The sequence below is a fragment of the Mycothermus thermophilus genome (assembly GCF_041956435.1).
Source record: "Mycothermus thermophilus strain CBS 625.91 unplaced genomic scaffold VTJ04scaffold_3, whole genome shotgun sequence".
Classification (NCBI taxonomy): domain Eukaryota; kingdom Fungi; phylum Ascomycota; class Sordariomycetes; order Sordariales; family Chaetomiaceae; genus Mycothermus; species Mycothermus thermophilus.
In genome coordinates, this window is record NW_027191429.1 from 288,076 (window position 1) to 315,689 (window position 27,614).

The 27,614-nt window shown below is 57.5% G+C and overlaps 9 protein-coding genes across 9 annotated transcripts; 6 read left to right on the forward strand and 3 right to left on the reverse strand.

Moving 5' to 3' along the window:
* Positions 1 to 332: 332 nt before the first annotated feature.
* On the forward strand, positions 333 to 2,066 carry VTJ04DRAFT_4202 (uncharacterized protein; the record flags this gene model as incomplete). Its single annotated transcript, XM_069362187.1, has 1 exon — positions 333 to 2,066. One exon carries the CDS (start codon positions 333 to 335, stop codon positions 2,064 to 2,066), a length of 1,734 nt encoding a protein of 577 aa, XP_069219158.1.
* Positions 2,067 to 3,344: 1,278 nt separating this feature from the next.
* VTJ04DRAFT_4203 (uncharacterized protein) lies at positions 3,345 to 5,012 on the forward strand (the record flags this gene model as incomplete). Its single annotated transcript, XM_069362188.1, has 1 exon — positions 3,345 to 5,012. The coding sequence occupies one exon, from the start codon at positions 3,345 to 3,347 to the stop codon at positions 5,010 to 5,012; it is 1,668 nt and encodes a 555-aa protein (XP_069219159.1).
* A 340-nt stretch (positions 5,013 to 5,352) lies between these two features.
* On the reverse strand, positions 5,353 to 6,494 carry VTJ04DRAFT_4204 (uncharacterized protein; the record flags this gene model as incomplete). Its single annotated transcript, XM_069362189.1, has 3 exons — positions 5,353 to 6,145; positions 6,203 to 6,255; positions 6,315 to 6,494. The coding sequence occupies 3 exons, from the start codon at positions 6,492 to 6,494 to the stop codon at positions 5,353 to 5,355; spliced, it is 1,026 nt and encodes a 341-aa protein (XP_069219160.1).
* Positions 6,495 to 6,927: 433 nt separating this feature from the next.
* VTJ04DRAFT_4205 (uncharacterized protein) lies at positions 6,928 to 8,487 on the forward strand (the record flags this gene model as incomplete). Its single annotated transcript, XM_069362190.1, has 3 exons — positions 6,928 to 6,992; positions 7,070 to 7,573; positions 7,629 to 8,487. 3 exons carry the CDS (start codon positions 6,928 to 6,930, stop codon positions 8,485 to 8,487), a joined length of 1,428 nt encoding a protein of 475 aa, XP_069219161.1.
* Positions 8,488 to 8,871: 384 nt separating this feature from the next.
* Positions 8,872 to 9,887, reverse strand: VTJ04DRAFT_4206 (uncharacterized protein; the record flags this gene model as incomplete). The annotated part of the gene is made up of 2 exons (XM_069362191.1): positions 8,872 to 9,672; positions 9,747 to 9,887. 2 exons carry the CDS (start codon positions 9,885 to 9,887, stop codon positions 8,872 to 8,874), a joined length of 942 nt encoding a protein of 313 aa, XP_069219162.1.
* Positions 9,888 to 10,460: 573 nt separating this feature from the next.
* On the forward strand, positions 10,461 to 11,773 carry VTJ04DRAFT_4207 (uncharacterized protein; the record flags this gene model as incomplete). The annotated part of the gene is made up of 2 exons (XM_069362192.1): positions 10,461 to 10,587; positions 10,641 to 11,773. The coding sequence occupies 2 exons, from the start codon at positions 10,461 to 10,463 to the stop codon at positions 11,771 to 11,773; spliced, it is 1,260 nt and encodes a 419-aa protein (XP_069219163.1).
* Positions 11,774 to 12,493: 720 nt separating this feature from the next.
* VTJ04DRAFT_4208 (uncharacterized protein) lies at positions 12,494 to 18,225 on the reverse strand (the record flags this gene model as incomplete). The annotated part of the gene is made up of 2 exons (XM_069362193.1): positions 12,494 to 16,816; positions 16,873 to 18,225. The coding sequence occupies 2 exons, from the start codon at positions 18,223 to 18,225 to the stop codon at positions 12,494 to 12,496; spliced, it is 5,676 nt and encodes a 1,891-aa protein (XP_069219164.1).
* Positions 18,226 to 19,608: 1,383 nt separating this feature from the next.
* VTJ04DRAFT_4209 (uncharacterized protein) lies at positions 19,609 to 21,074 on the forward strand (the record flags this gene model as incomplete). Its single annotated transcript, XM_069362194.1, has 2 exons — positions 19,609 to 19,920; positions 20,004 to 21,074. The coding sequence occupies 2 exons, from the start codon at positions 19,609 to 19,611 to the stop codon at positions 21,072 to 21,074; spliced, it is 1,383 nt and encodes a 460-aa protein (XP_069219165.1).
* A 3,781-nt stretch (positions 21,075 to 24,855) lies between these two features.
* VTJ04DRAFT_4210 (uncharacterized protein) lies at positions 24,856 to 27,554 on the forward strand (the record flags this gene model as incomplete). Its single annotated transcript, XM_069362196.1, has 3 exons — positions 24,856 to 25,638; positions 25,793 to 27,424; positions 27,486 to 27,554. The coding sequence occupies 3 exons, from the start codon at positions 24,856 to 24,858 to the stop codon at positions 27,552 to 27,554; spliced, it is 2,484 nt and encodes an 827-aa protein (XP_069219166.1).
* Positions 27,555 to 27,614: the final 60 nt, after the last annotated feature.

Below are 27,614 nucleotides of genomic sequence, written 5' to 3' on the forward strand. Positions count from 1 at the left end.
AGCAGGAAGACGGTGTTTGATTTTACCCGAACGAAAAAAAGCCCCAACCGAGCTTACATCCCGAACGCACGCGCGAGGCGTGGACGGGGATCTTGCAGGTCCAGCAGACAGGTCCAGATTGCCACACGGCAAAGACTCTCTCCATACCGGGTCCTCCACTTGCCTCGACTTTTCTGCCGGCAGTCCTGGGATTACCGTGTCATCCCGGGGCCTGCTGTGGAACGCATGCGCAGTGCCGGCCGTCCAACTCCACCATATCTTAGCCGACAGCGGTCCACTCTATCCACAGCGCCTATTCGGGGGATCCGCTGGTTCCTGGCGACGGCGGAACCATGAATGCCTCCATCATGGAGGGGAGCGGGACTTCGGGGCCGGACGGCGATGCTATTAGTAGGCCCCAAACGCCTGCTCCCGGACGCCGTGTCTCTGGCATCATCGGCCGCTTACTCGAACGGACGCGCAGTACGCGCAGCATACGCAGCAACCGAAGTAACAACCAACAGAATAATAATACGGCCGAAGGCGATCTGAAACGGCGCCTGTTCCGCAAGAGCACCGGCAGTGCGGCAGAGCTAAAATCATACCCGGCACCAACTACTACTACCACTGCTAGCAGTGACGTCGTTGGAAATACTAACACTACCAAGGCGACGGGATCAACAAGCTTCAACGCCCCTGTCGCCACGCAACATCATCGACGTTCCAGAAGCGCTGTCACGGCCCCTGTCGCTGCGACCACTTCTGCAGGCAACATGACTGCACAAGCAAAAGCAGCTCAGCCGCACTGCCACCCCCCGACGCCCGACATGGCGGGGAGCATGACCGAGTCGTCACCTGCATTGCAACAACAACAGCAACAACAGACCCTGAAAAAGAAGACAAGTTTTCGGGACCGGCTGAGGTCGTGGCAGAAAGGGTCGGCAGCCCTGGAGCAGGTGGCCGAGGAGGACCAACAACAACCACAGGAGGCGCCGCCAAAGCCGCGCTTTGTTTACGTGCCCCAACATGCCGCCGCCGATTTTGAGAACCAGATGATGGCTCCGTGGAGTCCGCGGCAGGAGCAGGTTCGGAGGCGGACGCCACCGTACCACTCCCCTCCCGAAGCGAACTCGCCGTCGTCCTCTTCTCCATCTTTCAGCCCTCCAGGCGCGAGCCATGACGAGCGGCGCAACCCATTTGCAGACCCCGAAAACACCTTCTTTGCACACCAGAGCTCAAGCATGCGTCCCGAGTCAGAAGCCGAACTCTCCCCAGGGACGAGGCCCCTCGACCTCAGCGAACGGCCCATATCCCCGACGCAGCCGCTCTCCGACTACGAGCTGTTCATCCAGCAGGCCGAAGCCAAGGAGCGTGAGGAGATGCGGCGCCGGGAATGGATCCTGCGAGGTAGCGTCGGGTCGTCCTCGTTCGGTCATGGTCTTCGGGTGAAGCCAGATCCGCACAGGCAGTTCGTCTCGATCGCCGAGGACGAAGGCGGAATCGACGACCCGAGTCGGGACAGTTTCGCAGCGGCTATTGCCTTGCGGAACCGGTTTGGGAGCATCCACAGCCATCAGGACTACTACCATCACCAAGGCCGCCAGCAATCCCATGTCGAGAGCCACGGAAAGAGCGAGTCCGACGCTCAGGGCAGTCGTCGGGATAGCAACTGGGCCTCGCCGAACTGGACATCTCCCGCATGGGGAGGAGCCGGCTACGCGAGCCCGCCCGACGGCAGCTCGACCAGCGACAGCGTCGCCAGGAGGACGAGCGCAACTCCGGTGACCACGACAACCTCGACGACGGCGGCAAGTAGCGGTGGCAGAAGGAGATCTGCAGGCGCGGCAGTGCACGGGCACGCCTCCCACGTGCACGGGCACGGCCCGGCGCGCCGGCCATCGGAGCCTGCATGGGGCGATTTATCTTCAACCTCCTCGTCGAGGGGATATAGCGGCGCGACTACACCGCTCGACTCCCCACCCCAGTCACCGCGGACGGTGCGGAGGAAGACGAGTCTGGGACAGAAGATTGCAGAGTACATCAAGCCGCCTATGCCGCCGAGACCGATCGAGACGGTTGTGGAGTAGCAGAAGGATGCATGATAGGTGCATACGATCAGGGAGGGATCGTACAGGGTTGCGTTGGCAGGAGAAAGGATGGCACGATAACTGGCAGGGCGAGTGCGTCATTTTGTGTTGTCCATCTGCGATAGGGAGGCTGGTGTCTTGCATAAGTGGTGCGAAAATAGACTGGCGGATGTTCAACGGTTGGGGGGATTGCTTGGTTGTTTAGAGAGGATGGCGTAACTACTACCCATGAGAAGGACGGGAGGCTGGTTTGAAGGGAACAAAAGACGGAGTCAGGGGTAACTGTGGAATTTAGACATTATACACTAGGGACTATCTCGAGGAGAACATAACTGCTGGACTGTTAAGCTTGACATCATAACACAACGCTTTTGGACGTTTTGCTTCAACGGTGTTGGACTTGGGTTGAGCCCAATGCAACGACAGATCGCCGGGGGGACAGGCTTGACAGATTTCAGGATCCCACCGGCCTGGGCCCCAAAAATAGGTTATCTTAGCGCGTGTGGGGGACGAGGGAAAAAGCAAGTGACTGGTGGTGCTGTCGTGCTTCTGGAGCCCTTCCACCATTCCCAACCCCAGGGCCAAGTGAGCCAAGTGAAGGGGGGCCGGTCAAGGAGGCCCAGGGGTGGCCAAGCGGCCAAGGGACGATGGCCCCATTTGGTCGATTCTTGTCGTCTGTCCCCCCCCTGTGCATGCTGCTGCTATGCATGCCAAATGCCCTGCCATGCCCTGCTGTGCTGTTCCCCTTCTTGCTCAACTCGAAGCACACCGTCCAGCGCCACCGGAACTTGCCAGCGAGACGTTTTGTTTTTCGTTAATAATTGCCATGAGGATATCACGACATTCTGGCTGCGGCTAAGATGCTCTCGGGGCCCCAGAACCAGGCCTCGCAGGCGATCATTGCGCTGGGGACACACTGTTCTGCCAGGGGTCCCTGACCAGCCAGTGTCGTCGTGTCGCGTCCGGCTGCGTCGTCATGCACCTCATATACTTCATAATATCCGGACTTGCTGATGACAGCCGGTCTGGCTTCCGCGAGACAGACGACGTCCACCCCTTACACCCTTCATCCATCCGCCAGACGACCCAGCACTCCGGCTTAGAGATCGTCGACGCCAATCCCAGAATCGGGCACTTGTGATCTGGTTCCCATTGCCCGTTTACTCTGCCACGCGATCCGTCCGACGATAGAAAGAGACCTCGGTCGGCAGCTGGACGGACTCCGAAACCATACTCCGTAGGCACACAGAGACACACACACCCGACGAGATCGGCAAGATGACGCGGCCACCACCACCAACTCCACCGCCGCCACTGGCGCCGCCATCCTCGACACATCTGCTTCACGGCCTCCCTACGGAACTCCTCGTGTTTGTCATCAACAACTTGGACCTGGTCGAAGATGTTGCGGCGCTGGCGCGGACGAGCCGACGGCTGTATAGCATGGCCAACCCCTATCTCTACCGGCGAGCGGCCGAGACAGGCGATGCACGACCGCTCGCATGGGGAGCTGCCAAGGGGCTCATGTCGACGCTCAAGTTGGCCCTCGCTGCGGGCATAGATCCCAACCACGAGTTTGTCGAGCTGATTCCCCTGAGTGCGTGGAAGAAGGCCATCAACGCCGCTCGAGACGACATGATGGCAGGCCGGGAAAAGCAGCCTTGGGCCATGTGGCCTTTCAATCGACGCTCAAGGGACCCCGTGCCCCCAGACAACGGGCGCCGTCCCGAATCCGATACCTCCAACGCCGGGGCAACCTCTGCACCACCCGCCGCCGAACCATCCCAACCGAGAACCATCCACATCACCGCGTCCGAAATCCAGCTGCCCCGGAGATTCTACGCGCTCCACCTGGCCGCGCGAGGTGGACACACGGGCGTCATCGATCTTCTCCTACGGCACGGGGCCGCCGTCGACGTCCAGTCCACGCGCTTCTGCGCCTGCACCAAACAATACGGGCTGCTCAACACTCTCGAAAACCCGCAGGAGGAAACCTACCCCGACCCCGACGACACCGGGCCCTTCTCATTCACCTCCCTCGGCCTTCGCGCCGGCCAATGGACCCCCTTGCACGCCGCCATCTGCCACGGCCAAACCGAGGCCGCTCAGCTGCTCCTCGGCCGGGGCAAGGCGACTCCGCTGATGGAGTCCGGTGCCAGCGGGGCCGACGCCGCCCGCGACCTGGACACGGCGCGGTACTCGTGTTACGGCGCGACGGCGCTGCACCACGCGGCCGCCTTCGGCCTGTCCTCGCTGGTGTCCCTCATCCTTGACGAAAAGATCATCCCCGAGGTCGACGCGAGCGACGACCGGTCCCTGACGCCCCTGTACCACGCCTACGCCGCGCGGCGGTGGGACAGCACCATCCCGCTGCTGCTCAAGCGCGGGGCTGACATCAACTATGCCGCGCCCATGTATATTCCGTACACGTCCATCACGGCGCTCGGGGAGGCGTGCCGGCTGGGGGATTTTGAGGTGGCCGATCGCTTGATAGACCTCGGCGCCGACGTCCGCAAGGGATGTTTGACGTACACGAAACCCGGGTGTCTCACCCCCTTACACCTATGCTGCATGCGCTCTGCCCAGGCGCCGCAGAGCAGCAGTAACAGCAGCAACAGAAACAATAACGATACCAACAACAGAAATTCCGACGAACAAGACACCAACTCCAAAAATTCCGACAGCGACCAGGTAGACGACGAGGCGCGGGGCCTGGCGCGGATGCGCACCATCGGCAAGTTGATTGAGCGCGGGGCGCAGTTGGATGCGCGCGACTGCTTCGGCAGCACGCCGCTCATGGCCGCCGTGCAGGCGCGCAACACGTGGGCGATCGAGGCACTCCGGCGGGTTGGGGCTGGGCCCGAACATGCAGACCCGCGCGACCTGGAGACGGCGAGAGCCAGGATGGCCGAGGGAGATCCGACCGCTGTGCACCGAACTAGCTAGTTTTGGGGGTTGTGTATCTGTATTGTTTACTCTCAAGGAGTTGTGGTCATGGTTACCATCATATTCTGGATTGCGTAGATTGGTTCGGCTGGGACATATGGGCGATACTATCATGCATTGGTCGCGAAGATCGTATACACTCATCTCAAGCATGAACATGTTCTAATACAGTTGCGACGCTCGCCGCATTCATGTCCTCTTTACTCTGTGATCTGGGTATGACAACAACACTGAAGCATGGCACCATCATGTGGAAGAAAACCATGATCCACGACCCAAGACCTGAGATCGATTTTGCATTCTCGAGGGTATCGATATCTGATGATCAGCCAAATACCTTTCACCACCTCCTTCCCCGGCCTCTCCCTCCTCTCCCACCTCCACCAACCCCTCCTCCACCCCCTCCCCCGCTGCCACCCGCCATTTGTTGGTCGTATCCATACCCTTGACCTCCTTGCCCGCCTCCAAACCCACCACCAAAGCCCTGTCCCTGACCTCCCTGCCCGGGACCACCACCTCCCGGCCCAGCACCGCCAAACATTCCCGCCATGGCCGCCATGTCCATCTGACTCGGGTCGAGACCTCCCGTCATCATCTGCTGCATCATGGCCTGCATCTCGGGCGGGAGACCTTCCATCCCAGGCATTCCCTGGAACGGGCCGGTTCCCGCTCCGGCGCCGGCGCCACCCGGACCCGGTCCCGCCCCCGGGATGGGCATCCCGCTCATCATCATGAAGTTGGTCATGTCCTCGAGCATCTTCTTGTTGCTCGCGGCGATCGCCTCCGGGTTATACTCGGCGCGCAGGGCCTCCTGCTTCTGGGCGTACAGGGCCCAAGTGAACTCGTCGAACCCGTAGTTGAAGTAGTCGGACTGGTCGGTGCCGGGCTTGCGCCAGGGCTTTGCATGATCGGCTAGGTCGGTGTCAATGTTGACTTGGGTGATGGGCTTGCCGGTTGGTTTGTGAATGGGGATAGCGTTGACGTCGACTTTGGATGTGGACACGGGAGCGGCGGGTTGCGGCTGGCTGGGAGGCTGTGCATGCGACTGAGGAGCAGACGGTGGAGGTTTGGGGGGTGCGTCGGAATTGATGGTGCGCTGAGGAATGTTTTTGATCTCGCTGTAACGGGATGTGCTAGAAAGAAAGTTAGACGAGATAAGTCAAGTGTGTCAGAGAAGTAAGGAAGCATACGAAGGAGCGGTTGAACTTGAGCCGTCTTTCCTCTCAGTGACGATGTCAATGTCCTGGAATTGTGTTAGTTTTTGGAAAATTGAATAGCTCAGACTTAACGAGGAAACCATACAGAGTCCTCATCTTCGTCCATAGCTCCGCCCTCGTCTTCCTCCTCGCCTTCTTCTAGCTCTTCGTTCGCATCTTTCTTTGGCGCCGTGTTCGCGGTCTCAGCTTTGGGTTTCTCTGGCTCGGCAGCGGGAACCTCGGGCTCATCCGGGGAGTAAAAGTCGTCGTCATCATCGATATCCATTTTGACGGAGTTTCAGGCAACGGCGGCGGAAATTGAAGAAGAGACAAGGTTCGGTGTTGTGGTGAAGCTGCTGAGTTGCATGAGCCGGGAACAAGACGAAGGAAGTGGAGCTCAGGTTCTTGTTGGAGACGGGACGGCATCAATTGAGATCGGGATGCGACCCACTCTTGGATTCTGTTTTGGCAGGCGGTGAGGTCGAATCCCCAGCCGCAGCATCTGCCGCTAAGCTCGATTTGTGAGTTTCAGTGGGGCTGCTCAGCAGCTTAGCGGAGCTCTGGCGCCAAGCAGCGCCTGAAGCACCGACAAGAATCCAAACATCTGCACCTGCAACAACACGCGCTTGAGATTTGAACCTGCATTCCGACAACCCGTCGCTTTCTTTGTCCCATCTTCCTCCCTTGCGTCGCTCCGTCGCGCTCGCCAGCCCACAAAGATGCTCGGACGGTCTGCTAGCGGCCCCGGCGGCCTGAGCATCAACACTGGCACCGCCAATCTCTTGTAAGGGTTTCCCCAGGTCTGCGTTGTGTTTTTGTTTACTCTTCGCATCGCTGACCTTCTGCTCCGTCCATCTCCAGCGGAAGCAACACAAGTCAGCCACCAGCCGGCGGCAGTCTCTTCGGCACGGCGACATCTCAGCCTGCGCAATCCGGCGGCTTGTTCGGGACAACTACCCAGACGACCACTCCCCAGACGCAGACTGGCGGCCTGTTCGGCCAGTCCACCACCGCCACACAACCGCAACAGCAACAAGGAACGACGACCGGCGGACTGTTTGGATCAACAACAACCCAGCAGACGGGGACCACGGGAGGATTGTTCGGCAACACAGCAACTTCGCAACCAGCACAGACCGGCGGATTGTTCGGGACGACTACCACATCCCAACAACCAGCACAAACTGGCGGCCTGTTCGGGACAACAACAACCTCACAGCCAGCCCAGACGGGAGGCCTGTTCGGCACCACCACAACCCAGCCTCAGCAACAGGCCGGCACGGGCGGGCTCTTTGGCAACTCGACTGCCACTGGCGGCATGTTCGGCGCAAAGCCGGCGACAACCACCACGGGCGGTGGGCTCTTGTACGCGCTTCTCTTTCCCTGTTGTATGATGTTGCAGCAGCTAACGACCAAGCAGCGGCCAATCCACCACCCAGCAACAAACCCCCGCTGGCGGGCTCACCCTGGGCCAATCCACAACAAACCAACAGCAAACAGTGCCCGGAGTGCGCATTGACCTGAGCAATGTCAAGTCGACGACACGCTTCAACGATCTTACCGAGGCGCTCCAAAAAGAAATTGCTCAGATCGACGAGGCCATCCAGAAGTGCATCAAAGACAAAGAAGCCATCGACGCGTTCCTGCCCTCTCACGGCGAGCAGCTGTCCATGATCCCGACCGACGTGAGCTTCGTCACGCGCAAGTCCGAGGGCGCCCACAACGCGCTGTCGAGCGACATCGTGGCCATCGACCAGCTGCGCGAACTTGTCAAGCAAGATGCCGAACACGCCCGGCTGTCCTTCAAGGCCATTGACAACCTCAAGCTGCCGTCACAGTACCATCAGGCCGGGTTGTGGTCGACGCGGGGTGTCGCGCAAACCGGCGCCGCCGGCGCCGGCGGAGCGGGCGGTACAACTGCTTCCACCTCTGCTGCCGCGGCGGCGGACGCGCAGAGCAACACGGACCTCATCAGCTTCTTCTCGCGCACGGCTGATGAGATGGAGGAGATGATGCGCAAGTTTGAGAAGAACCTGACCGAAATTGAGGTCCACCTACACGGCGTGCAGGGCAACATGTTGGAACAAATGCAACGTGTCGCTGCTTCGCAGGCAAAGGCCGCGGGTCAGGGCAGCGCCGCTGACGAGCGCGTTGCCGAGCTGGCGGCAGTGCTGAGGGACTTTGAGGAGAGCATCCTGCGCGTTGCCGGCGTTGTGGGCGGTGTCAAGGAGGGCGTCACGGAGCTGCAGCTGAAGGACTTCATGGGGCATGGTAGCTGAAAGGAGAGGCAGGCAAGCGTGTCAAGAAGACTGGACGGGGGACTGGAGGGAGGAAGAGCAGGTAATGCAAGTCAGATCTCTGTACAGTAAGAGGGTGTCGCAGTCTGTAGGGCGGAGGCCCGGTAAATACCCAAACATGTCGAATGTTGTTGCGTTGCACGGTTAGAGAGCTTAGTACTGCAGCATGTTTATGTCTGATTCCGTATAAAATGGTAGGTATCTTTCTCGCTGTCCCAAAATCTCCCGAGATGTATCGACGCTGTTGAACGCCAGAAAATGCAAACAAAGTAGCCCGATGCCCCTTTTGCTTTCCGAGCCATCGCCGCTCTTCCAACAACACTGCAATCCCCGTCCAGATTATGACCCGTTTGCGCCCAGCAAGAACTAGAAATAATCACCCCCTTCATCCCCGCCATCATCGAAATCATCATCCTCCTGATTGCCATCGAAGTACGCCTCGGCATTATAGTCGTCCCCTGACTCGTCTTCGTATTGGTCATCTTCTTCTGCCACCCCATCTTCGTCGTCGTCCCCGTTCCCGCCGCGCACCCAGTCCTCATCGTCCTCGCCAGATAGGAACTCGTCGTCCGCAGCGTCCTCGCCGCGCTTTTCGAGCGTCGTCATCAACTGAAGAGCCTTGTCGAGACCGGCCTCTTTGATCTCGCCGTTGGACTGCGATTTCCCTAACAATTGCTGCTGCTGCTCTTTGGAAAGTCCCTCGTACAAAAACACCTCTTCAGCGGTCTTGTACGACGTGATATTGGATAGGCCGAGCGTTTTCCCGACTCCGCGACGGCGCTTGGCGGGGCGGCCGCCAGCGGCAAGCTCGTCCTCGCCGTCGAGGGTGGCGTGCAGCTCGGGCGGGAAGAACTCTTTGGCGAACGGGCGGGACGCAAGGTCGGGGAGGGTGCGCGGCGGGCGGCTGAAGCGGTGGGAATAGGTCGGGACGGCGGTGAAGGCGTCTACTGTCGCTTTACTAACTTGACCGTAGCGCTGGTTGAGCTGTTCCTGACCGTATGCGCGGGTGCTGGCGGCGGAGGTTGGGTTTGTAGAGGATTGGGAGAGTCGGCTGCGGGCCTGGGTATATAGAGGGCTATCCTGGCATTGCTCGCGGAAGAGGAGAAAGTAGGATACTTGTTTCTCTTCTTTGCGGGTGAGAGGTGGCGCGTTTGGGACGTCGTATGGCTAGTTGTCGGCGGGGGTTAGTCCGGACTGTTGAGGCGCGGAGGAATGCAAAGATGGACGAATGTACTACTCACTGGGAACAACTCTGAAGGCTTTCCGTCAAGGACAATGTCGGCGTCCATGGCCCACGGTACGCTGTTCTGTGCGACAGCTCGGCGACCGTTGACCATGGGCCCGCCACCTCGTCGCCCTCCTCGGCCTCCCCGACCCGACATGGTTGTGATTTTGATGGATGATGATGGTTGACGTGGATGGGATAAATCGTCACCTCATGGGCGGATTAGAGAGTTGCTGGATTATAATTAGTCGTATTTTGGAATGGTCGATGTTGGACGAGAAAGCAGACGATCATGACATGGAGATTCCAGGCTTTCGGGATTCGAAGACGGAAATGTTTCTGGCCAAAATTTCAGAGTCACAGCGGCGCGTGCCTGCTGCAACCCACCCCAAAACGTGCCCCGCAGAGTCATCGGGGCCCACTGCCTTGGAGCTCTTCCCCCGGCCCGTCCGGGTGTCGCGTGTCCCCACCCCGGCTTCTGCCCCGCCAGCGGAGCTGCCACCTTCCATTTGCCCCTCCATGCAGAAGCTCCTGGTCTGTCCCTGCTTCTGGCTCAACCGTCACTTACAAACGTGAACTTGAATACGACATTGTCTGGCTGCCTGGTCATTCAAAATCATCAAGACCGGTTCTTATAGCTCGGGCTTACACTTCCACAAACCCACCTGAGAGATCCGCTTCTTTTTGGTCTATCCTCTTCATCTCTCTTGGACAGATACCTGTACTCAGCATGGACAACGAAGTCACTCCCATCACGGGCCTCGATGAGCTCGACAAACACTTGGACAACCTCCTCCAAGATCCTAACCTCGAGCTTAACCCAAAGTTCTTTGACGATGTTGAACTTCAACTTACAGGTATGTCTCCCTGAGAAAAGTTTTAAATCTTTCCATTTACTGACACTTGACAGACGCCAACATCCCCCCTCTCATCCCTCGATTCCTCCCCCGTCTCACCACCCTCCTCAAGCAGTACACCAAGGACCCAACCGTCATTGTGAGCCTGACTGTCAAGCTTCTGCGCCCGGTCCCCTTCGCCGATGTCTTTCAGCTGGCCACCCCAGATGAGCTCATCCAGGCTCTCGAATCCCCCTCTCCTGCCGCCAACCTCCTCGCCATGGCCGTTCTCCACAAAGCTGCCGCCAACCCGGAGGACGTCGTTACTCTATGCAACCTTCCCAACGTTCTCTTCGCCTTTATCCATCGCTGGCTAGCTGCTCCCCAAGTCGAAGTTGCCCAGAAAGGCGGCAAAGTCCTCGGTGACCTGCTGGACATCGACTGCTCGGTCCCACTGCCTCCACCCCCTCCAAGACAACCAGGCGGCATCGTCCTCACTACCAACTCCGCTCCAAAACTCACTGCCCGGACCCGTCCAGGCCAAGGTGCCCTCTGGCGTTTGCTCTTTTCCGACACTCCTGCCTCCACAGGAGCCGGCGCCCTGTACCCACTCCTCCTCGACCTGATCTCCGGGCGACACCCCGACACCGTCGCCGACGCTCACCAACTCTCTCTCGCCCAAGGTCGCATCCTGCGCCTCCTTCCCCGCCTGGCCGCTCTCGACTTTGCCGCCGTCACGCGTTCGGACGTGCCACATCCCGTGCCGGTGCACTTCACCAACGGGACGCACGGCAATGGGAGCAGTTCCAGCGGCAGCAGCACCAGCGGAAGCGCCAACAACGGCACCGAAGAACAAGCTCAAGTACCCCCTCCCCTCCCCAGCCCACCGCGCGAAGGGGAGGGGTTGCTCCAATACGCCGCTCTTCGCATGGTCCAAAAGTCCGACCCCCTCATGCACCTCAACCTCGTGGACTTTTTTGAGGCGTTGGTCAGCCTGCTTCGCGTGGCTCCGTCCAGGACAGGAGATGGCGCAGCAGACGTCGTCGAAACGCTCCGCGCGGTGCTGGCCGAAGCCACCGCGGGAGACGACATGCTCCGCGAGGCGCTGCTGAGCCTGCCGGACAGGACGGTCGAGGAGGAGGCGGAGGATTTGAAGAGGTGGCTCGCCGAGTTGTTGCCAGGGGAGGTAAGGCTGGCCATCAGGTGAGGAAAGGGGTATTAGATTATGTGACCTGGCAGTTGCAGGCAAATGACCTCTTTTTCGGGCAAGCTCGATATGATCTGATTGTGTGCAATTTTCTGCACGTATGTGGTAGATTGACCTGGCGTCAATGCCTGGACTGGTTCCATACTTCCCTCTCCCCAACACCAACGCCGGGCGTTTTCTCCGAAATCCCACTTGCTCTTGGGTTCATCGTCTCTCCCGTCCGAGGTATGGAGGGAAGATCAAGACATCAAGACTACCTTCCGTGGAGGGTGGAGGGCCATCTGTGATCGTTGATGCCTTGTTCCACATCAAAAAAAAAAAAAAAAAAGAACGGAACTCAGAGTTGAGGGAAGGATACCTATTAACTTTCGAGTTGAACAATTACCTTAAACGACAAATTCAGCGCCTCTAGGGCGTCAAGAAATCTTTGCTACTAATATCATAAAACAAGACGTTGAAAAGAGAAATCTTCGAACGAAAAAAGACATGCAATACAAGACTGCCCACATGTGGGCGAGGCCATGTGGTCTAACTAGGTGCCTGGTAGTATAGTAGTCAGGTTAATCTCTATAAGAACTGAATCACCTCGAAATGTTGCCGCCAACTCCAAAAATACACACCACCACCCGTGCACCCAGGCAGTGAACCTTCCATAATGCTCGTGCCTCGTATCAACACATCGCTCCTCCTCCAGTCTTGGGCTCCTCAATCCGCTTCACCTCATGCCCTCCCCATCATCTGCCTCGAAGGATCATCCGCCAAGCTCTCCGAGCTCGCCGACGTCCTGATGGTGTGCTGTGGCACAGCGAGCACACTATCCCTCCTGCTCCCTGACTGCTGTTCTCCATTCGTTGAAGGGGCAGCCATGGACTCGATCCCCAATCCCACCTCCCCAACCCTCCTCAACACAAGCAACAACGCCGTCCTGAGATCCTGCGTCAGGTCCTTACTCAACAGCTCCACCACAAGCGGGTAGAATGTCCGGATGTGCGCAGCAAATGCCTCTCGCGGGAAGGCTGCATACCCCTCCAAAACATCCACGACGACAGGTCTCCACGCCACGACGTTGCGGTGCTGGCTCTCCTCATCCAGGGCGGTGTACCCCCTGATGATGTCCTGACACAGCGGCACCAGGGCGTTCTCGACATCCTTACGACTACCTTGCCTCTCCGGCGAGGAGTCAGCAAACATGCGGAAGAGGATAGCCACATACGTCGCTGCGCTGCCGGACTCCTGTTTCAGTAAATTGGGAGGTTGCTTCATGAACCCCTCACGCCAGAGGCGCATACGAAGCTCCTTGTCGGCGTTGAAGCGCCGCGCGAACAGGAAGGACTTCTTGAGAAGGGCCATGAGGCGGAGAAGCTCGGTCGAGGGGATCTGGGCGTAGACGGCGTCATTACTGAAGAGCTCGTTGACAGTCTCGATCATGAGAAGTTGCAAGACGCAACGCGAGATAATGCGGTTGAAGAAGCGGCGGCGGGCGGCAGTAACGACCACCGGCTGCTGCTGGAGAGGATTGTTGGGTTTAAATTCTTCAAGGGGTTGCGAGGGAGTTTGGGGCTGGGGGCTCGCGGTTGCCTGGCTCGTTGACTTGCTGCTATCGGCCTCGTTATTGCTTGGCTGACTCGCTGGCGGGTGTCCGTTGGCTTCGGTCTCGTTAATCTTCAGCGACTTCTCATCCACGGGCGTGGGGTCAGCCGTCGGGCTAAGGGGACCACCCAGCTCGAGACCGCTTGGAGGAGGTGACAACGACGCGGTTGAATTGATGGTTGTGGCTGAGAACAATTGATACGCCGTGGTTCGCTCAAAGAGCTCGCAGAATGCGCCGACAATCTTGGCCCAGTGTTCCGGGGTAAACTTGGTAACGTTCTGCAGGATGAGCTGTTGCAGGCAGTTACTGCCTATCCTCGCGATCGTGTCGTTCTCCTGGCAGATGCAGAGAGCCAACAGCTCCAGGAACCTATCCAGCATGTACTCGAGTGCCTCGAAGTAGTGTGTGAAAAGGGTGATCATGTTGCGCAACGCCTGAATCATGGTGGTCGACAGCCATACCGACAGTTCTTCGTGGTTGAGCGCGTTCGTCATTTCAGGACGCGACCGCAGCACCATGAAGATCGGGTACAGTTGCTGCCTCCATAAGATGTCCCAGAACTCGGACGGGAACCCGCCGCCGTAGCGCAGCAATGTCTCAAAGAAGTAGTTCAGCGCGTTGGAGCGTACCTCGAGATCCTCACCCGTCATCAGCACGTCATGGAAGGCAAACAGGACAGGGAACCAGAATCCCTCCTCGACTGATGTGCGAGATGGCCCGCCTGGAGACTTGGCACGGCCTGCCTCCGCTGAAGTGGTAGCGGTCGCAGGCGGTTTTTGCGACAAGGGGCACTCGGGAGTCTTGAGCATGGTGGGGATGATGGATTTGAGCGTCTCCATCGCCTGTAGGCTCTTCTTCTGAAACCTGGTGTTTTTCGAGAATTCGGTAAGGCAGACAATGAGATCGGTAAACGCGCCCTGTGCAACGACGACTCCGAACCTCGTCTTGTAAACCTGGGTGACATTCTCGTAGGCGAGGTTGACAATGCTCTCATACGGCTCGCGAGCAGCGACTGTGAAGACGCCGAACATGGTGCGCCAACCCGAACGGATGTTCTCGCCGCGGGCCTGGATCATCTGGATCAGGCAGCGGAGGACCATATCCTTCACCGTGACGTTGTTCGAGTTGGACATGACATGCTCAAACGGTTTGAGGAAGTCCTTTTGGAATTTGAAACCCGCGAGTTCTTCGATCTCCAAGAACCGCATTGACAGCTGACGGAGCGAGTCGAGCGCGAAGAATACAATGGCCGTATTCGCGTGGCAGCCGACGCGGTTGAAGTGCTCTCCGAGCACGTCCCAGATATGGCTCCATTCGAAGCGTACACGCGTCATGTTGTAGTAACTGATCTCGACAATCTTTTGCAGACTGTAGGTGCGCGGAGAGTCGTTGGAGCCTGACACCTTGATCTCGTCCCAGCTGACCTCACATAGCGCTCGGGCAAAGTGAATGATGGCGTCCCTTGACAAACTAGCTGTGTTGGTGAAGATCCTGTCAACACTCTTGATGACCTCGTCCGAGCGACTCTCAAGCGCGATCTCAAGCGATACGCCCTGAGGCCCTGAATGGGCGCGCGGCCGGTGGCGTTTTGCCGACGACGTCGACTTGCGGCTGTCGGCAGTATCAGGCCGCTGCGGCGGTGGCACAAAGCGCGCGCGGGACACGTCCGGCACAGCGCTCTCATCGACACCTCCAGAGATGAGCTGGAGACGGTCGAGCTGACTAATGCACAAGAGTACATCCTTCCACGATTCCTTGAGGTGGTTTCCCTCAGTCTGGGCGAGGTCGAGAAGGACCTTGAGAGCCTCGACGTTCTTGGCCTGCATCTCTCGAGGATTGTTGAGGTTGGCGGTGTTCTTGAGAACAGAGATGAAGGCTTCGCGCGGAGTGGCGAGGTCAAAGAGGCATGCGATTTTGGTGGCCAGCTTCATACCTTCGAGGCACAGTTTATTGACCTCGAGGTTGTGAGTGTTTTGAACCAGGCTCGAGAGCGTCGAAAAGAATGACATCCATGTTGCGTCGAACATAGGTCCGACGTGCTTGAACGAGGTGGCCTGGATGAACTTGACGCCTGCTTTCGTAGCGCTCCTGCGCTGGCTACGGTAGAGATCGCGGAACAGCTGCTCGGAGCGCAGGGAAATCTCCTCAGATTGCGCAACGTAAGCCTCTCGTTGGAGATCACGGCCGACGTTGGAGAAAGCTTGGCCGATGCCTGCCGCAAGACCGGTAGACTGAGACGGAAGCAGACCAGAGGCAGCGGCAGCCTCACGCTCGCTCTTCAGAACGATCTCGTTCTTCTGGATGTCTTCATAGATGCTAATGAGGTACTCGTCCGGAAGGTCGGCGTTGTCGTTGATACCGCGGTTGTTCTTGATGAAATCTTCCTTTGACATGCGCTTGACCACCTTGCTGCTGTGCAAATCTGTGTTCAGCATAATGACTGAGTAGGCAAGCACGTAAGGTGTATCGGCGTTGGCAAAGGCGTTGGGGTTGCCCATCATGTAACGATTGGCAAACTTGAGCATGAAGCGGTCGATTTTCTGCGCCTCTCCTGGTAGCCGGAAGGCCTGAAGGAACTCGCGGAGAGCGTCAACGAAGCGCTTCTTGCTAAAGTCCATCATATCCACAAACGCGTGCATGATCTCAACATTCTTCGGGTCTCCCTCGCCAAGAAAATCGCCGATCTGGGCCTTGTCGAGCCGGTCCTCGGTCAACAGGAAACGTGCGATATCTTGCGGGCTGTCGCTAGGGATGAAGCCCTCCTTGATCAAAAGTTTGATTCCATGCTTAGGCTTGAAGTTGAAGGCTTTGATGGCCTTGGCCAGAGCTGTCTTGCGGGCTTTAACCTTCTCCAGCTGATCCGGGTCGTCATCAATGACGGGAGTAGACGGCGGAATCGGCGTATCCATACGCGACGCGGTCTCACTTGTCGGGTCGATGGACGCCCTCAAATCGGCTGAACGGCGCTGCGCGTCAGTCCCGTTGCCGTTTACTTCCGGTCTTCCGGGCTGGGACCAGTGAACCAGAGACCGAAGCGTTTCGACAAGAGAATCCAACGCCGTGCGCTTCATGATGTGCTCCTTGGGAATCTCGCCTTCGTGCTCGCTGTGAGTTGAGATCAAGGCAACAGAGAGTTGCGGCGGCAGTACGCTCTTGATCTGCCACTCATTCCCTGGCCCAGATTTGGAGTGGTTCTCCTCGAACTGCTGCTCCAGCGCGGGAGGTATTGAGACGGACGTGGTGGCGAACTTGGAGAGGTCTTCAACTATCCTCTGGAAGATGTTTTCAACATTTCGGTCACAATCGTAGTTGAGGTAGATCTCGACCAAGGCCCTTGGGTCTTCGCTGAGCCTCTTCAGAATCCCCACAAACGACAGCTTCTGCGACAAGGGCGCGTTCCTGCGTGCAAGCAAGGCCAGATAGATCTCGTTGAGGAACACTTCGATCTCATTCTGCAAGGAGTTAGCTCGTTCCCAGAGTGGAACATGGTGAGGTCAGGGGGACTGACTTTAAATGAGGCTCTCATGTACTTGAGCATGAGCCAAAAGATCTCGCAGCACACGTCAAACACCCTGTCGACCGAGGACGCACCATTGCGCGTGAGGCTGAGGCAGAGATAATACTTGATAGCCTGCAAAAAGGTTGTGGGCTCATTGCTCTTGGTATTGCGGATGGTGCAGAGAGGGTTGGTGAAGACGGTGATGTGATTATTGAGCAGCATGTGAATAATATGAAGTGAGAGAAGCTTGGAGCGCATGGGCTGTCCACGGAAGTCATAGAGCTGGTCTGGTGGAAGGATCTTAGTAGACAAGTTGCAGAAGGACCGGAAGACGAGATAGGCGTCCCGAATGTAGGCTTCGTCCTCAGCCTCAAGAGCCTGGGGGCTCTCGTTGGCTTCGTTTTCCTGGAGGCTCTGGCCGGATACGGACCTAGCCGCCTTTTTGATGGGCTTGACTTGGCTAACCATGGTAGGTCCATCGCCCATGTGAGAATCGTCGAAACTCTTCCGGTGTTCCAAGTCCTTGAGGGTGAGCTTGGCAGCGGGATCGACAGCTTCCGATGACGGTGTGGCATCGGAGACGGTCTCGGTGGCTTCTTCGCCGTCCTGCTTCTCGGCCTGAGAATCCTGGTCGTCAGTTCGGTCGACGGCCAGGCTGCTGCGGCTCACTCTGAGCTTCTCAAGATTGGCGCGCGCCTCTTTCATGTGCAGGCGCGTCTTGACACGCTCAAATACGGTGCCAACCATCTGGGTAAGGGTACCCTGAGCGACTTGTTGGTTCGCTGTGCTGCGTGAGAGCAGGAACACATTGTAGACCTGGCGTACGGCCTTGAGCAATCCAGCGCCATGCACGATGATCTTATCGTTCAGGACAGCAGCGAGCAGCGACTTGACGATTTGCAGCTGGATCTCGACAGGGGTTGTCTCGCCCTGGAAGCAGTCACAAATGGTATCGATGGCGCGTTCAATGAGCGGCATCGGTGGGGTGGCGTCCTGAGACTCGGGATTCGGCGCTGCGCCATCCTGTGCGACAGCATCTTGCGGAGGTCCATCATCAGCGCCCGCGGCATTCTCGGTGGTAGCTGCTGGCGGGGGTGCGGGCGACGGTGAGGGTGGGGTCGCGAAGTAGGACGACGAAATAAGTTTCCCGATGCAGTCGAGGGCAGTCGTGGCTAGCGGGATGGTGCCGGATTTTGTGGCTAGTTGTAATGGGGCAAAGACGACTTCAGGGTCTGGGAGTTGTTGGTCGTTCTCCTTGATGGCGGCGAGGGCCGTCTCGGCCAGCTCGGCCAACTGCTTGTTACGTCCGGCATGCGCGACAATGGTGTCCAGCGAGGACACGACGAACTTAAGGGAGCCCATAGCGCGGCAATCGATGGTCGTGAATCCAAGGCCATGCGCAGGGAGAACGATAGTCGGTCAGGTCAGCGCATGGGCAGGATTGCCGTTCGAAAGGAGGCGCAGAATGTCGTGCCCCTTTTGGAGGGGCCGCTGCACGTCTTTGTCTATTGGACGTCCTGGGACGGTCGGATGGCAGCTGTCTGGGATAATGTAATGACAGTGGAAGTCAGATTCGACGTTGGACCGGTTCGCTGGGTGCTAGAGACAAAAGCCGGGGAGCCGAGACAGCCAGAAGAACAACGAGGTCCGGGATTCCAAGCATGCACATGCAAGTGGATGCCTCGGGATCCTATTGAGGCTTCGACCAGCTGAATTCAGGTGTTCGGAACCAAGGTCCGGGATGATATCGCGGCCGAAGTCAAGTGATCTGGCCGCGGTCGTGTCTGCGTCGTCCTGCCGTAGGGTCCGGACCGGTCGGCGATGGTGTTGTCTGGTGAAGGAATTGCTTACGGAGCATCAAACTTCCATCCGAAAGATGACAGCAATTGGGATTCGGATTCCGGGATGAACCTGATCCCTGAACGGGAGTTGCTCCACTGACGCGACATCCGCTGCCAGCTGGTCAGCACTGTGTGCCAAGCCTGAAGGAGAGCCAGCCTCGAGATCGGGCAGACCATCCGGTGCGGCTGGGGCCAAGCTTTCCGAGATCCACACTAGGGAGGCTCCGCAAATGGGCCGGGTCGAGTGTGGCTTGTACATCGCGATAACACCGCGAAGCCAACCCATCAAGAGATTGCATGTCAAAAACATAGAGAAGTTACAAAATATGAAGGAAGACAAATATTCCCATCGGACACTTCATCGTGTATATTTTCTGTATTTTCTACTATTTCTTTTTTTTTTTTTTGGATCGCATTCCCTGGCAAGATCGGGTTCTTGGAAGCCACCGTCTCAGCTGTGGCTGGTGCAGACTCAGATGTGGCCCGTGCCCCATCTCACTTCCTGCTTAGCGCAGCCTGTCAGACTCTCTGCAGCGATTGCTGGGGTGGATCCAGTCCCTGTCGCGGAGCTTAGCTTGCTCTTGGGCTTCCCAACGTGTTGAATCAATCCCACGTCCAGAAAAAAACTGGCCCCCCAACCTGCATCACCGCATCACCACCTCCGACCTCCGATCTCCGGGTCGTCCGTTTCCCTCCTCTTGTTCTGCGTGTTTTTGCGCCTCTCTTTTTTCCGCAATTGGGTTTTGTTTGCGCCGTTTCGAGGGTCTCGTTCTGCGGCACATCTTCCTTCTCCCCCACTTCTGTTTGAGCGGCCTTATTTGTCTTCACTTGGGCGCTCAACACTTTTCCTACTCTCTTCCCGCCTCCCTCATCTCCCACCACCACAACACAACCACAGACCAAAATGCTCGCCCCAGTCCTCCGGAGGCAAGCCCTCCAGCATGCCCGCCTCGCTCGCGTCGCCCTTCCCAGCCTAACGAGGTGGTATGCCTCGTACCCCCCGCACAGCATTGTCAAGATGCCCGCCCTCTCACCGACCATGACGTCGGGAAATATCGGCGCATGGCAGAAAAAGCCCGGTGACTTGATCTCCCCCGGCGAGGTCCTCGTTGAGATCGAAACCGACAAGGCTCAGATGGACTTTGAGTTCCAAGAAGAGGGTGTTCTGGCCAAGATCCTGGCCGAGACGGGTACAAAGGATGTCGCTGTTGGCAATGTAAGCTGCGCCATTTCCCCACCACTCCGTTCCACCGTCCGCCAGGTCTTGTGCAAGGGCTGACCTAGCTCCCTTTCTCGCAGCCTATCGCCGTCCTGGTTGAAGAAGGTACCGACATCAGCGCCTTTGAGGGGTTCACCCTCCAGGACGCTGGCGCTGGTGCTGCCGCCGCTCCGGCCCCCGCGAAGGAAGCTCCCAAGGCCGCCGAGTCGTCCCCTGCCCCGACACCTGCCCCTGCCCCCGAGCCCGAGGAGACCGGCCCCGCCGGCAAGCTCGAGCCCGCTCTCGACCGCGAGCCCAACGTTTCTGCCCTGGCCAAGCGCCTCGCTATCGAGCTGGGTGTGCCGTTGAAGGGTCTCAAGGGTACTGGCCCCGGCGGCCGTATCACCGAGGAGGATGTGAAGAAGGCTGCTTCTACTCCGGCTGCTGCCGTCGCCGCCGCTCCGGGAGCTGCTTACGAGGATATTCCGATCACCAACATGCGCAAGACCATTGCCAGCCGCCTCAAGGAGTCTGTGGCTGAGAACCCTCACTTCTTTGTCTCGTCGACGGTTTCCGTGTCGAAGCTCCTCAAGCTGCGTCAGGCTCTCAACAGCACCTCTGAGGGCAAGTACAAGCTTTCGGTCAACGACTTCCTCATCAAGGCCATGGCCGTTGCCTGCACCAAGGTGCCCACTGTCAACAGCTCATGGCGCGATGGTGTCATCCGTCAGTACAACACAGTCGACGTGTCCGTGGCCGTTGCCACCCCGACCGGCCTCATTACGCCGATCGTCAGGGGTGTCGAGGGCAAGGGCCTTGCTGCCATCTCGGCTGCGGTCAAGGAGCTGGCTAAGAAGGCTCGGGAGAACAAGCTTAAGCCTGAGGAGTACCAGGGCGGCACTATCAGCATCTCCAACATGGGCATGAACCCTGCCGTCGAGCGTTTCACTGCCGTCATCAACCCTCCCCAGGCTGCCATTTTGGCCGTCGGCACCACCAAGAAGGTTGCCGTGCCTGTTGAGAACGAGGATGGCACTACCGGCGTCGAGTGGGACGAGCAGATTGTCGTTACGGGCAGCTTCGATCACAAGGTTGTGGATGGCGCTGTCGGTGCTGAATGGATGCGCGAGTTCAAGAAGGTTGTCGAGAACCCGCTTGAGCTGCTGCTTTAAGGTGGATTTTGCTTTGTATGGACTTTGTGTTTCGCAGCAAGCAGGCGAGAACGCAAGCAATCAAGCATTGGCTTTACGTGAGCGAGATGAAGCATGGTTTAGTTAGTCTACTTGGTCCGGAGGGTTACATGGATCATTTTGGGGTGGCTCTGTTGGTGCTATAGACGGGACTCGGGATGCACGGCACACAGACGGAGACGAGTGCCAGGCTGCGATGAGCTCTGCCTTGTATGGAGTTATGTGAGGGAAGGCGGTCGACCCGCCACCCAGGTTGCCCAAAAGCAAGCAATCTGGCTTACCATAATGCCGCCGCTGTTCCCGACCGATTCCATGATCTCGGTGCTGGTGATACAGGATCTGGTTTGTCGTCTCTTTAATTGTACAATGCCATGATATTAATACCTTGCTGGGTCTGTTGTTTTGAGCATGGAGTTCTGGTCATTGTGTTTTATAGTGCGATGAGACGGGTCAACCTGATGCATCCATTGTCTGGCAACGGGATATCGTATCAAGCCAAAGAAAGATGAGTCAATCAAAACACGGTCTACCTAGAGTTACCGGGAGGGTCTTCGGGTAGGTCTTCCAAGCTTCAGATGAACCGGCCATCTATTTACATCAGGCGAGGATATCGAGGTCATTTCATCTTTCAGTTGGGCACAAATAGGAAATGCCGGATCTCTCATCTCAGGATACCATCAATGGGTATTTGTACCCCTTCATCAAGTTAAGAGTGAAATAGAATATGGAACAAGCTACCTATACACACCTCTGGCGATAGCGAACCAGCAATCGAAAGCAGCCATATCGCTCACATGCCCACATGTTTCCTCCATTAAGTGGATGGGATTTACGTATTATCGCCATACTTCGGGATCACCTGGATACTGGATAAACATCAGGACCGGTGGACTCGAACATAATGTGTAAGTTGGGGGTGAATATTGAGACATTTCGCTATTTCTATGTCGTAAAACCCACTCTTGCCTCATCTCATCCCAGAGTCGATCGGGACTTCATTTGGTCTGATCTTGACGAGGGGGACGGAAGAAACGGCAAGCTCCGTCCGCACTCCGCCACAACTTCAACAACTTCACATGACATGCTCGAGGGGATTCAACTGTGAAGACAAGTGCCAGCAGAGAACCTCCAAAACCTATGGCATCTCCGGTGCCATGTGGTCGGCCCAACATGTTGCGAGCAGCGTCCCTACGAGTAAGGGCAGGTAACAGCCGGACTTGGGGTGGGGGAGATGTCTGCTCGAAGTCCCGGCCGGGGTGTCTGATGTGAGATGAGATGTACTCTCATGATGGAATGAAAGGACGGATGCGAACGCCAGTGCCTGAGAATACCTTTACATCAGGACACATCCGTCATTAGAGTGCTTCTACTCGTAGACCCCAACATAGTATGCCGTGGATGCGGCAGACGGGGGAAAGGGCACTCCGGTTTGTGTTCTGGAAGCTCAATAATTCAGGTGCTCGAGATTTGTTTCACTGGAAGATATATCCAGACGCAGTGTACAATCTTTTACGGCTCGGACATTTGTTTTCATTTTACCCAACTCACCGGTATTTGCCTGTGACCTGGCGTCCTGCTCTTCCTCTTCGTATCCCTCCCCCGACGGGACCTCATCAATGTAGTACGCAGGGACTGCCGCATCCCAACCCTCAGCGTACCTGTTGCTGGGCTCCCGGGAGATGCCGTGTACCCATTGAGCAAAACTCAACAACAGGTAACATGGCGGCTGTGGTCAGAAATGACGTTTGTGTGATGTTACGTCGGGGTGCATCGTAAGTTTTTAAAAGCTCGGCCTTCTCGGCCATGCCCGGACTTCGCCGCCGGAAGAGCCGTGGAAACGGTGCTCGGTTGGATCAAGGAATCATGCCTGCTTCCAGGAAACGTTTGAATGTAGCATATCGCTGCGAGCCTTCAGGCGTTGAGACTCCATGCCTGACGCACCATCTGAAAGCCCCCGGCTGCGATACCAGGAGCAGCGCTGCAGCGAGATTCATGATTTATCAATATTTCCGGTTGTTTCTTCTCGCGTTTCTGGACCAGAACGGAGTTAAAATCTTGCTGCCCATGAGATCCGGAATCCACCGTCATATATGTCTTGGCGCTGGGAACCGGGTGTCAGCCAGCACCGCCGTTGCACAGCACTAAAATTGAAGACATTGGGCATCCGATCCCGAGGGTGTGGGTGAGGATGAAGGCTGCGAGACATTTGTCATACACCAGATGTGCTCTTTCCCATGCCACGGTTTCGTCGGCAACGGCCAGGCTGATCATATGGTCGGACGTGTGCAAGGTGGCAAGGCGACACATATGGTTGCCAGGACGAAGGTGAGCTAATGAGATCATCTCCCACCGTACGTGTGCTCTAGATTCCGCCCCCATCGATCCACATCAAAACCTCTGGCCGGAGAATGCCGCACGCCATATTACTATTCCGTGCCTGCGAACATTCCATGGGAAGCGGCAGGGACCCGTCGGCAACGGGTGGATGTTGCTCCCGCTGACTTGATGGGCGACCGAGGGCACGGTTATGTCCGAATTTTCAGGCTTTCGTCCTGCGACTGCGACTGCGTCAAGAAGCGCTCAGATGCTCGGTACAAAAAACAACAGATGCAGGAGGAACTTGCCGCTTCCCGTGCTTATTTTTGGCATGTTTGATTTGAGACGCGTCGTCGAATATAAGGCTCATGCTCGACTCGGTCTTCGGATCTGGATAAATCGGGCCGCTGGCGGCATCCCATCTCTTTGATCGCGGCTTGTTGGATGGTGCCGACAACACCTAGCTTCCTCGCGTCAAATTGACCCCCGCGAAACGGTTGTTCTCGAGCCCCTCTCAACTGTCACTGGGCCCGGAATTTTGCGTCCGACCCTTGGGCCCAAAACGGCAACTGTCGGTGATTGGCGTCATCAACCCCCGCATTCCGCCCGAGATGCCGATCGCACGGTCGCTATCGTCTTCTCGTTGTAACTAGGTGAGGTGCATCGAGGTGCAGGTTCAGTGCAGCGGCCGTGCTACTGTGCTACGCGCATCCAGCAACCGCCAGGGACCTGGGACGAAAAGCCGCAGAGTGTCCGGACGGGAAGTGGCACTTTCTTTTCGTCGAAATTAACTTAGATCCATCCAACCACGGATGTTTGGCTGCGATGTAGGACAGGATCCATGTTTTGTTGTCGGGTTGCTGTAAGAGCCGGGGTGTGAGGGAAAACGGAAGAGACTCCGGGCATTTCCAGGCTCGGGAACGCGGAGAGGTGAGTGAAGTGAGGTGAGGTGATGGCGGCTTCGGGAGTTGAAGGGGACAAGAAGCTGGAAGCTGGGGAAAGCTCCAGGTTTAGCTCCTGATCACGGGAAACACAAAACACGTGGGCGCCAGCAGGCGTGACGCGATTGTCGGGGGTAACTGCGCATTCTCTTTCTCCTTCCCTCCACGGGTCCGGTCCTGCCTCACGGCACTTCCATTCGTCCCTTCCAGGCCGAGATACTGGACCATACCTGTTCCTCCTTCTTGCCTTCCGGGTTTGGTAGGTTAGGCTTCCAGGGGGTACTGACCGGCCGATTAGCTCGCTCTGGCCCTTCCTGCCTCAACTGCCTCGACGCCCCTTTTCGCCTCCTCCTCCTTCTCTGGATCATTTTTGAGCTGTCTTTCCTTTTCTTTTCTCTCATCCAACAGCCCATCTCTCCGAGCAGCATCGTGTCCGCCGCACGTTGTTGTTGCGGCCCCCTTCCGCCCCGTCCCGACCGGGGCCCCACCGGGACGTGGTGTCCTGAATGACATCCCGTGCGCCGATGGACAGGACGGACATGGACGTGGACATGATTGCCGATGATGCTGCGCCGCCTCACGCGCCAGCTCCGGCCCCGACTCCGACTCCGACCCCGACCCCTATCTCAACCGCCCCTCCCTCCTCCGCCAGCAGTCCCGGTGCTCCCAAGGTTTCCGAACCCAGGCGTCGTAACCGGCCTGCCCTGTCCTGCATCCAGTGCCGAACCCGAAAGATCCGTTGCGACCGCAACGAACCCTGTGCGAGCTGCATCAAGTCCAAGATCCTGAACTGTACCTACGAAGAGGCCCGTCGTCCTAAACCCCGCCTGTGGAGGTTGTCCCCGGCCCCAAACGCCCCCCATCCGTCTGAGCGGTCGCCCTCCTTGACCGGCGAACGTTCCTGCTCGACCACCACCTTCGCATTTCGTGGTTCCTCGGTCTCGGCCTCATCCAATCCAACGTCCAGCTCCGGATGTTCGGGCCCGGGCAGTTCATCCCTCGCCGGGGCAGGTGAGGTGTTGGCTGGCCACAGCCCTGGGTGCATCCCCCAGGCACGGCTCCATTCTGACGCTAGAGCTGGAACAAACTCATCTCCTGGAGATGCCGCGGCTCTTGTTGAGCGTGTCCGGCAGCTCGAGCACCAGCTCGCCGAAGCTATGAAAAGAGCCGACCTCGTCTCGACGCCGTCGTCATTCCGGTCTGCCCATCCATCCCATACTCTGAGCTCAGTTCCCGGATCTCATCATCAGAGCGGTGTGCCCTGTGTCGTGACGGAGGGGGCAAAACTCGTAGGTTCCCTTCCCCGACTTGTCTCAGTTATTATGGCATCATACCTTTTTCAAGACTGATTTCCGTCTTGGTATGGACATGCCTGTTTGGGCCAGCGGGACCATGGTTTCTCGCCTGCCCGGCTGGACGAGCTGTCAGACTGACTCCCGGTAGTTTCCTTTGGTCGTAACAGTTGCTGAGCGCATTCGACGAGACACGAAATCCGACGTCTTTCTAGTGTGGCAGAAATGCCGGGAACTAGGCGAGTCCATCCGGTCATCTACAATACCTGCTTCGATGCCCCGTCGGCTAGGCGACTTCATACCCCCAAGGGACACGGCTGTCCAGCTGGTAGACGCCTATTTCAGGACTTTTGAATGTGTTTACAGGATTATACACCGGCCCAGCTTCTGGCAGTCCTTTAACAGCTTTTGGGAGAACCGAACTGGTGTTGATCCGGTCTTTTTGGTCCAGCTGCAGCTTTGTATGGCCATCGGCACCCGCTTTCAGAAGGATGCTGCCGCATTGAAATCCTCGGCCACGCAGTGGATTTCTGAGGCCCGGATCTGGATGGCCACATCTGAAGAAAGTCAAGTAAACAGCTTTTCCGGCTTGCAAAACATGTGTTTACTTCACCTTGCCAGGGAAACCTGTGGCGTGGGCAACGAGTTGTCGTGGATAGAGGCAGGCTCGTTGCTTCGGACCGCAATGTTCCTCGGCTTGCACAGAGATCCTGAGAACGAGCCCGGCATATCCGTGTTCTGGGTGGAGATGAGGAGGAGGATATGGGCCACAGTCATGGAGATCGTGTTACAATCTAGCCTGGACGCCGGTGCACCTCCTTTCATGACGCTAAACGACTTCGACACTCGGCCACCGTCGAATTACGACGACGATCAGTTGGCGGAAAATGTGAAAGGCTCACCAACACCACGTCCCCCGAATGCCTTCACCCAGACTACTGTACAAATAGCCTTGCATCGGTCTCTCCCGGTGCGGCTAGCCATTGCTCAATATGTTAACCAGTTTGGTTCATCACCGACGGTCGATGAGACCATCAGGTTGAATACCGAACTCACTGCAGCGTGTCGCACTCTCTCCTCCACTTTTCAGCCCTTTTACGATCCCGCGGGAATTCTCCCCAAACGTCTTTCGTTGTTTCAACTTCGCATGGCAGAACACATGGTCCACCGGTTTTTCCTAGCGCTGAATTACCCATGGTTGAGCACAGCCAACAACGATTCCACATGTTACTTTGCTCGAAAGATGTGCGTTGAGACGTCCCTCAAGCTTTACCGGGCTATCGCGACGGGGTCTCCGGCCGGCGAATCCGGAACCGCTTGTCAGTCGGATGATTTTACGCGGCTGTCCACGTGCGGCTACGGGGCCTTCCGGTCGGTTCCCACTTTGGCTGTCCTGACGCTCTGTCTCGAACTACTGTGGCAAGTCCAGGAGGAAAGGATGTTTGGGCAGGGGGGAGGCGGCGCGGCGGCACCTCGTCAGGAGCTTGTCGAGGCGATCAGGTACGCGTTAAGTTGGGCGGAGCGGCGCATCAGGAAAGGGGAGACGAACGTGAAAGCGTACCTTCTCTTCTCGGCACTGTTCTGTCAGGCTCAGGCAGCCCAACGCGGCGATGCCACACCAGAGGTTGAGCGATTGGTCTTGCGAACAGTGGAGGAGGATCTACATCGTTGCATCGCGCTTCTCAAAGAGCTGTCAGGCCAGGATTACACATCAATGGCCATGGACAGATCCGGACCAAGAGGTGCTGGTGGCTCAGCAGGAACATTGGAGGCTACGGACATGGTAGGTATTAAAAGATGAGGTTGACTTGGAGGATCCAAGAGCTAACATCTCGTGTGTGTAGGGGTCGTCGATACGGGGGTTTCACTCTATCTTGAACATTTATGACGCCGACTTTTTTATCGGCACATGAGGGTCCACCAGACAATGCCAGAAAGTCCGATCTAGTTGTGACCTGCCAGCTTGGACGCAT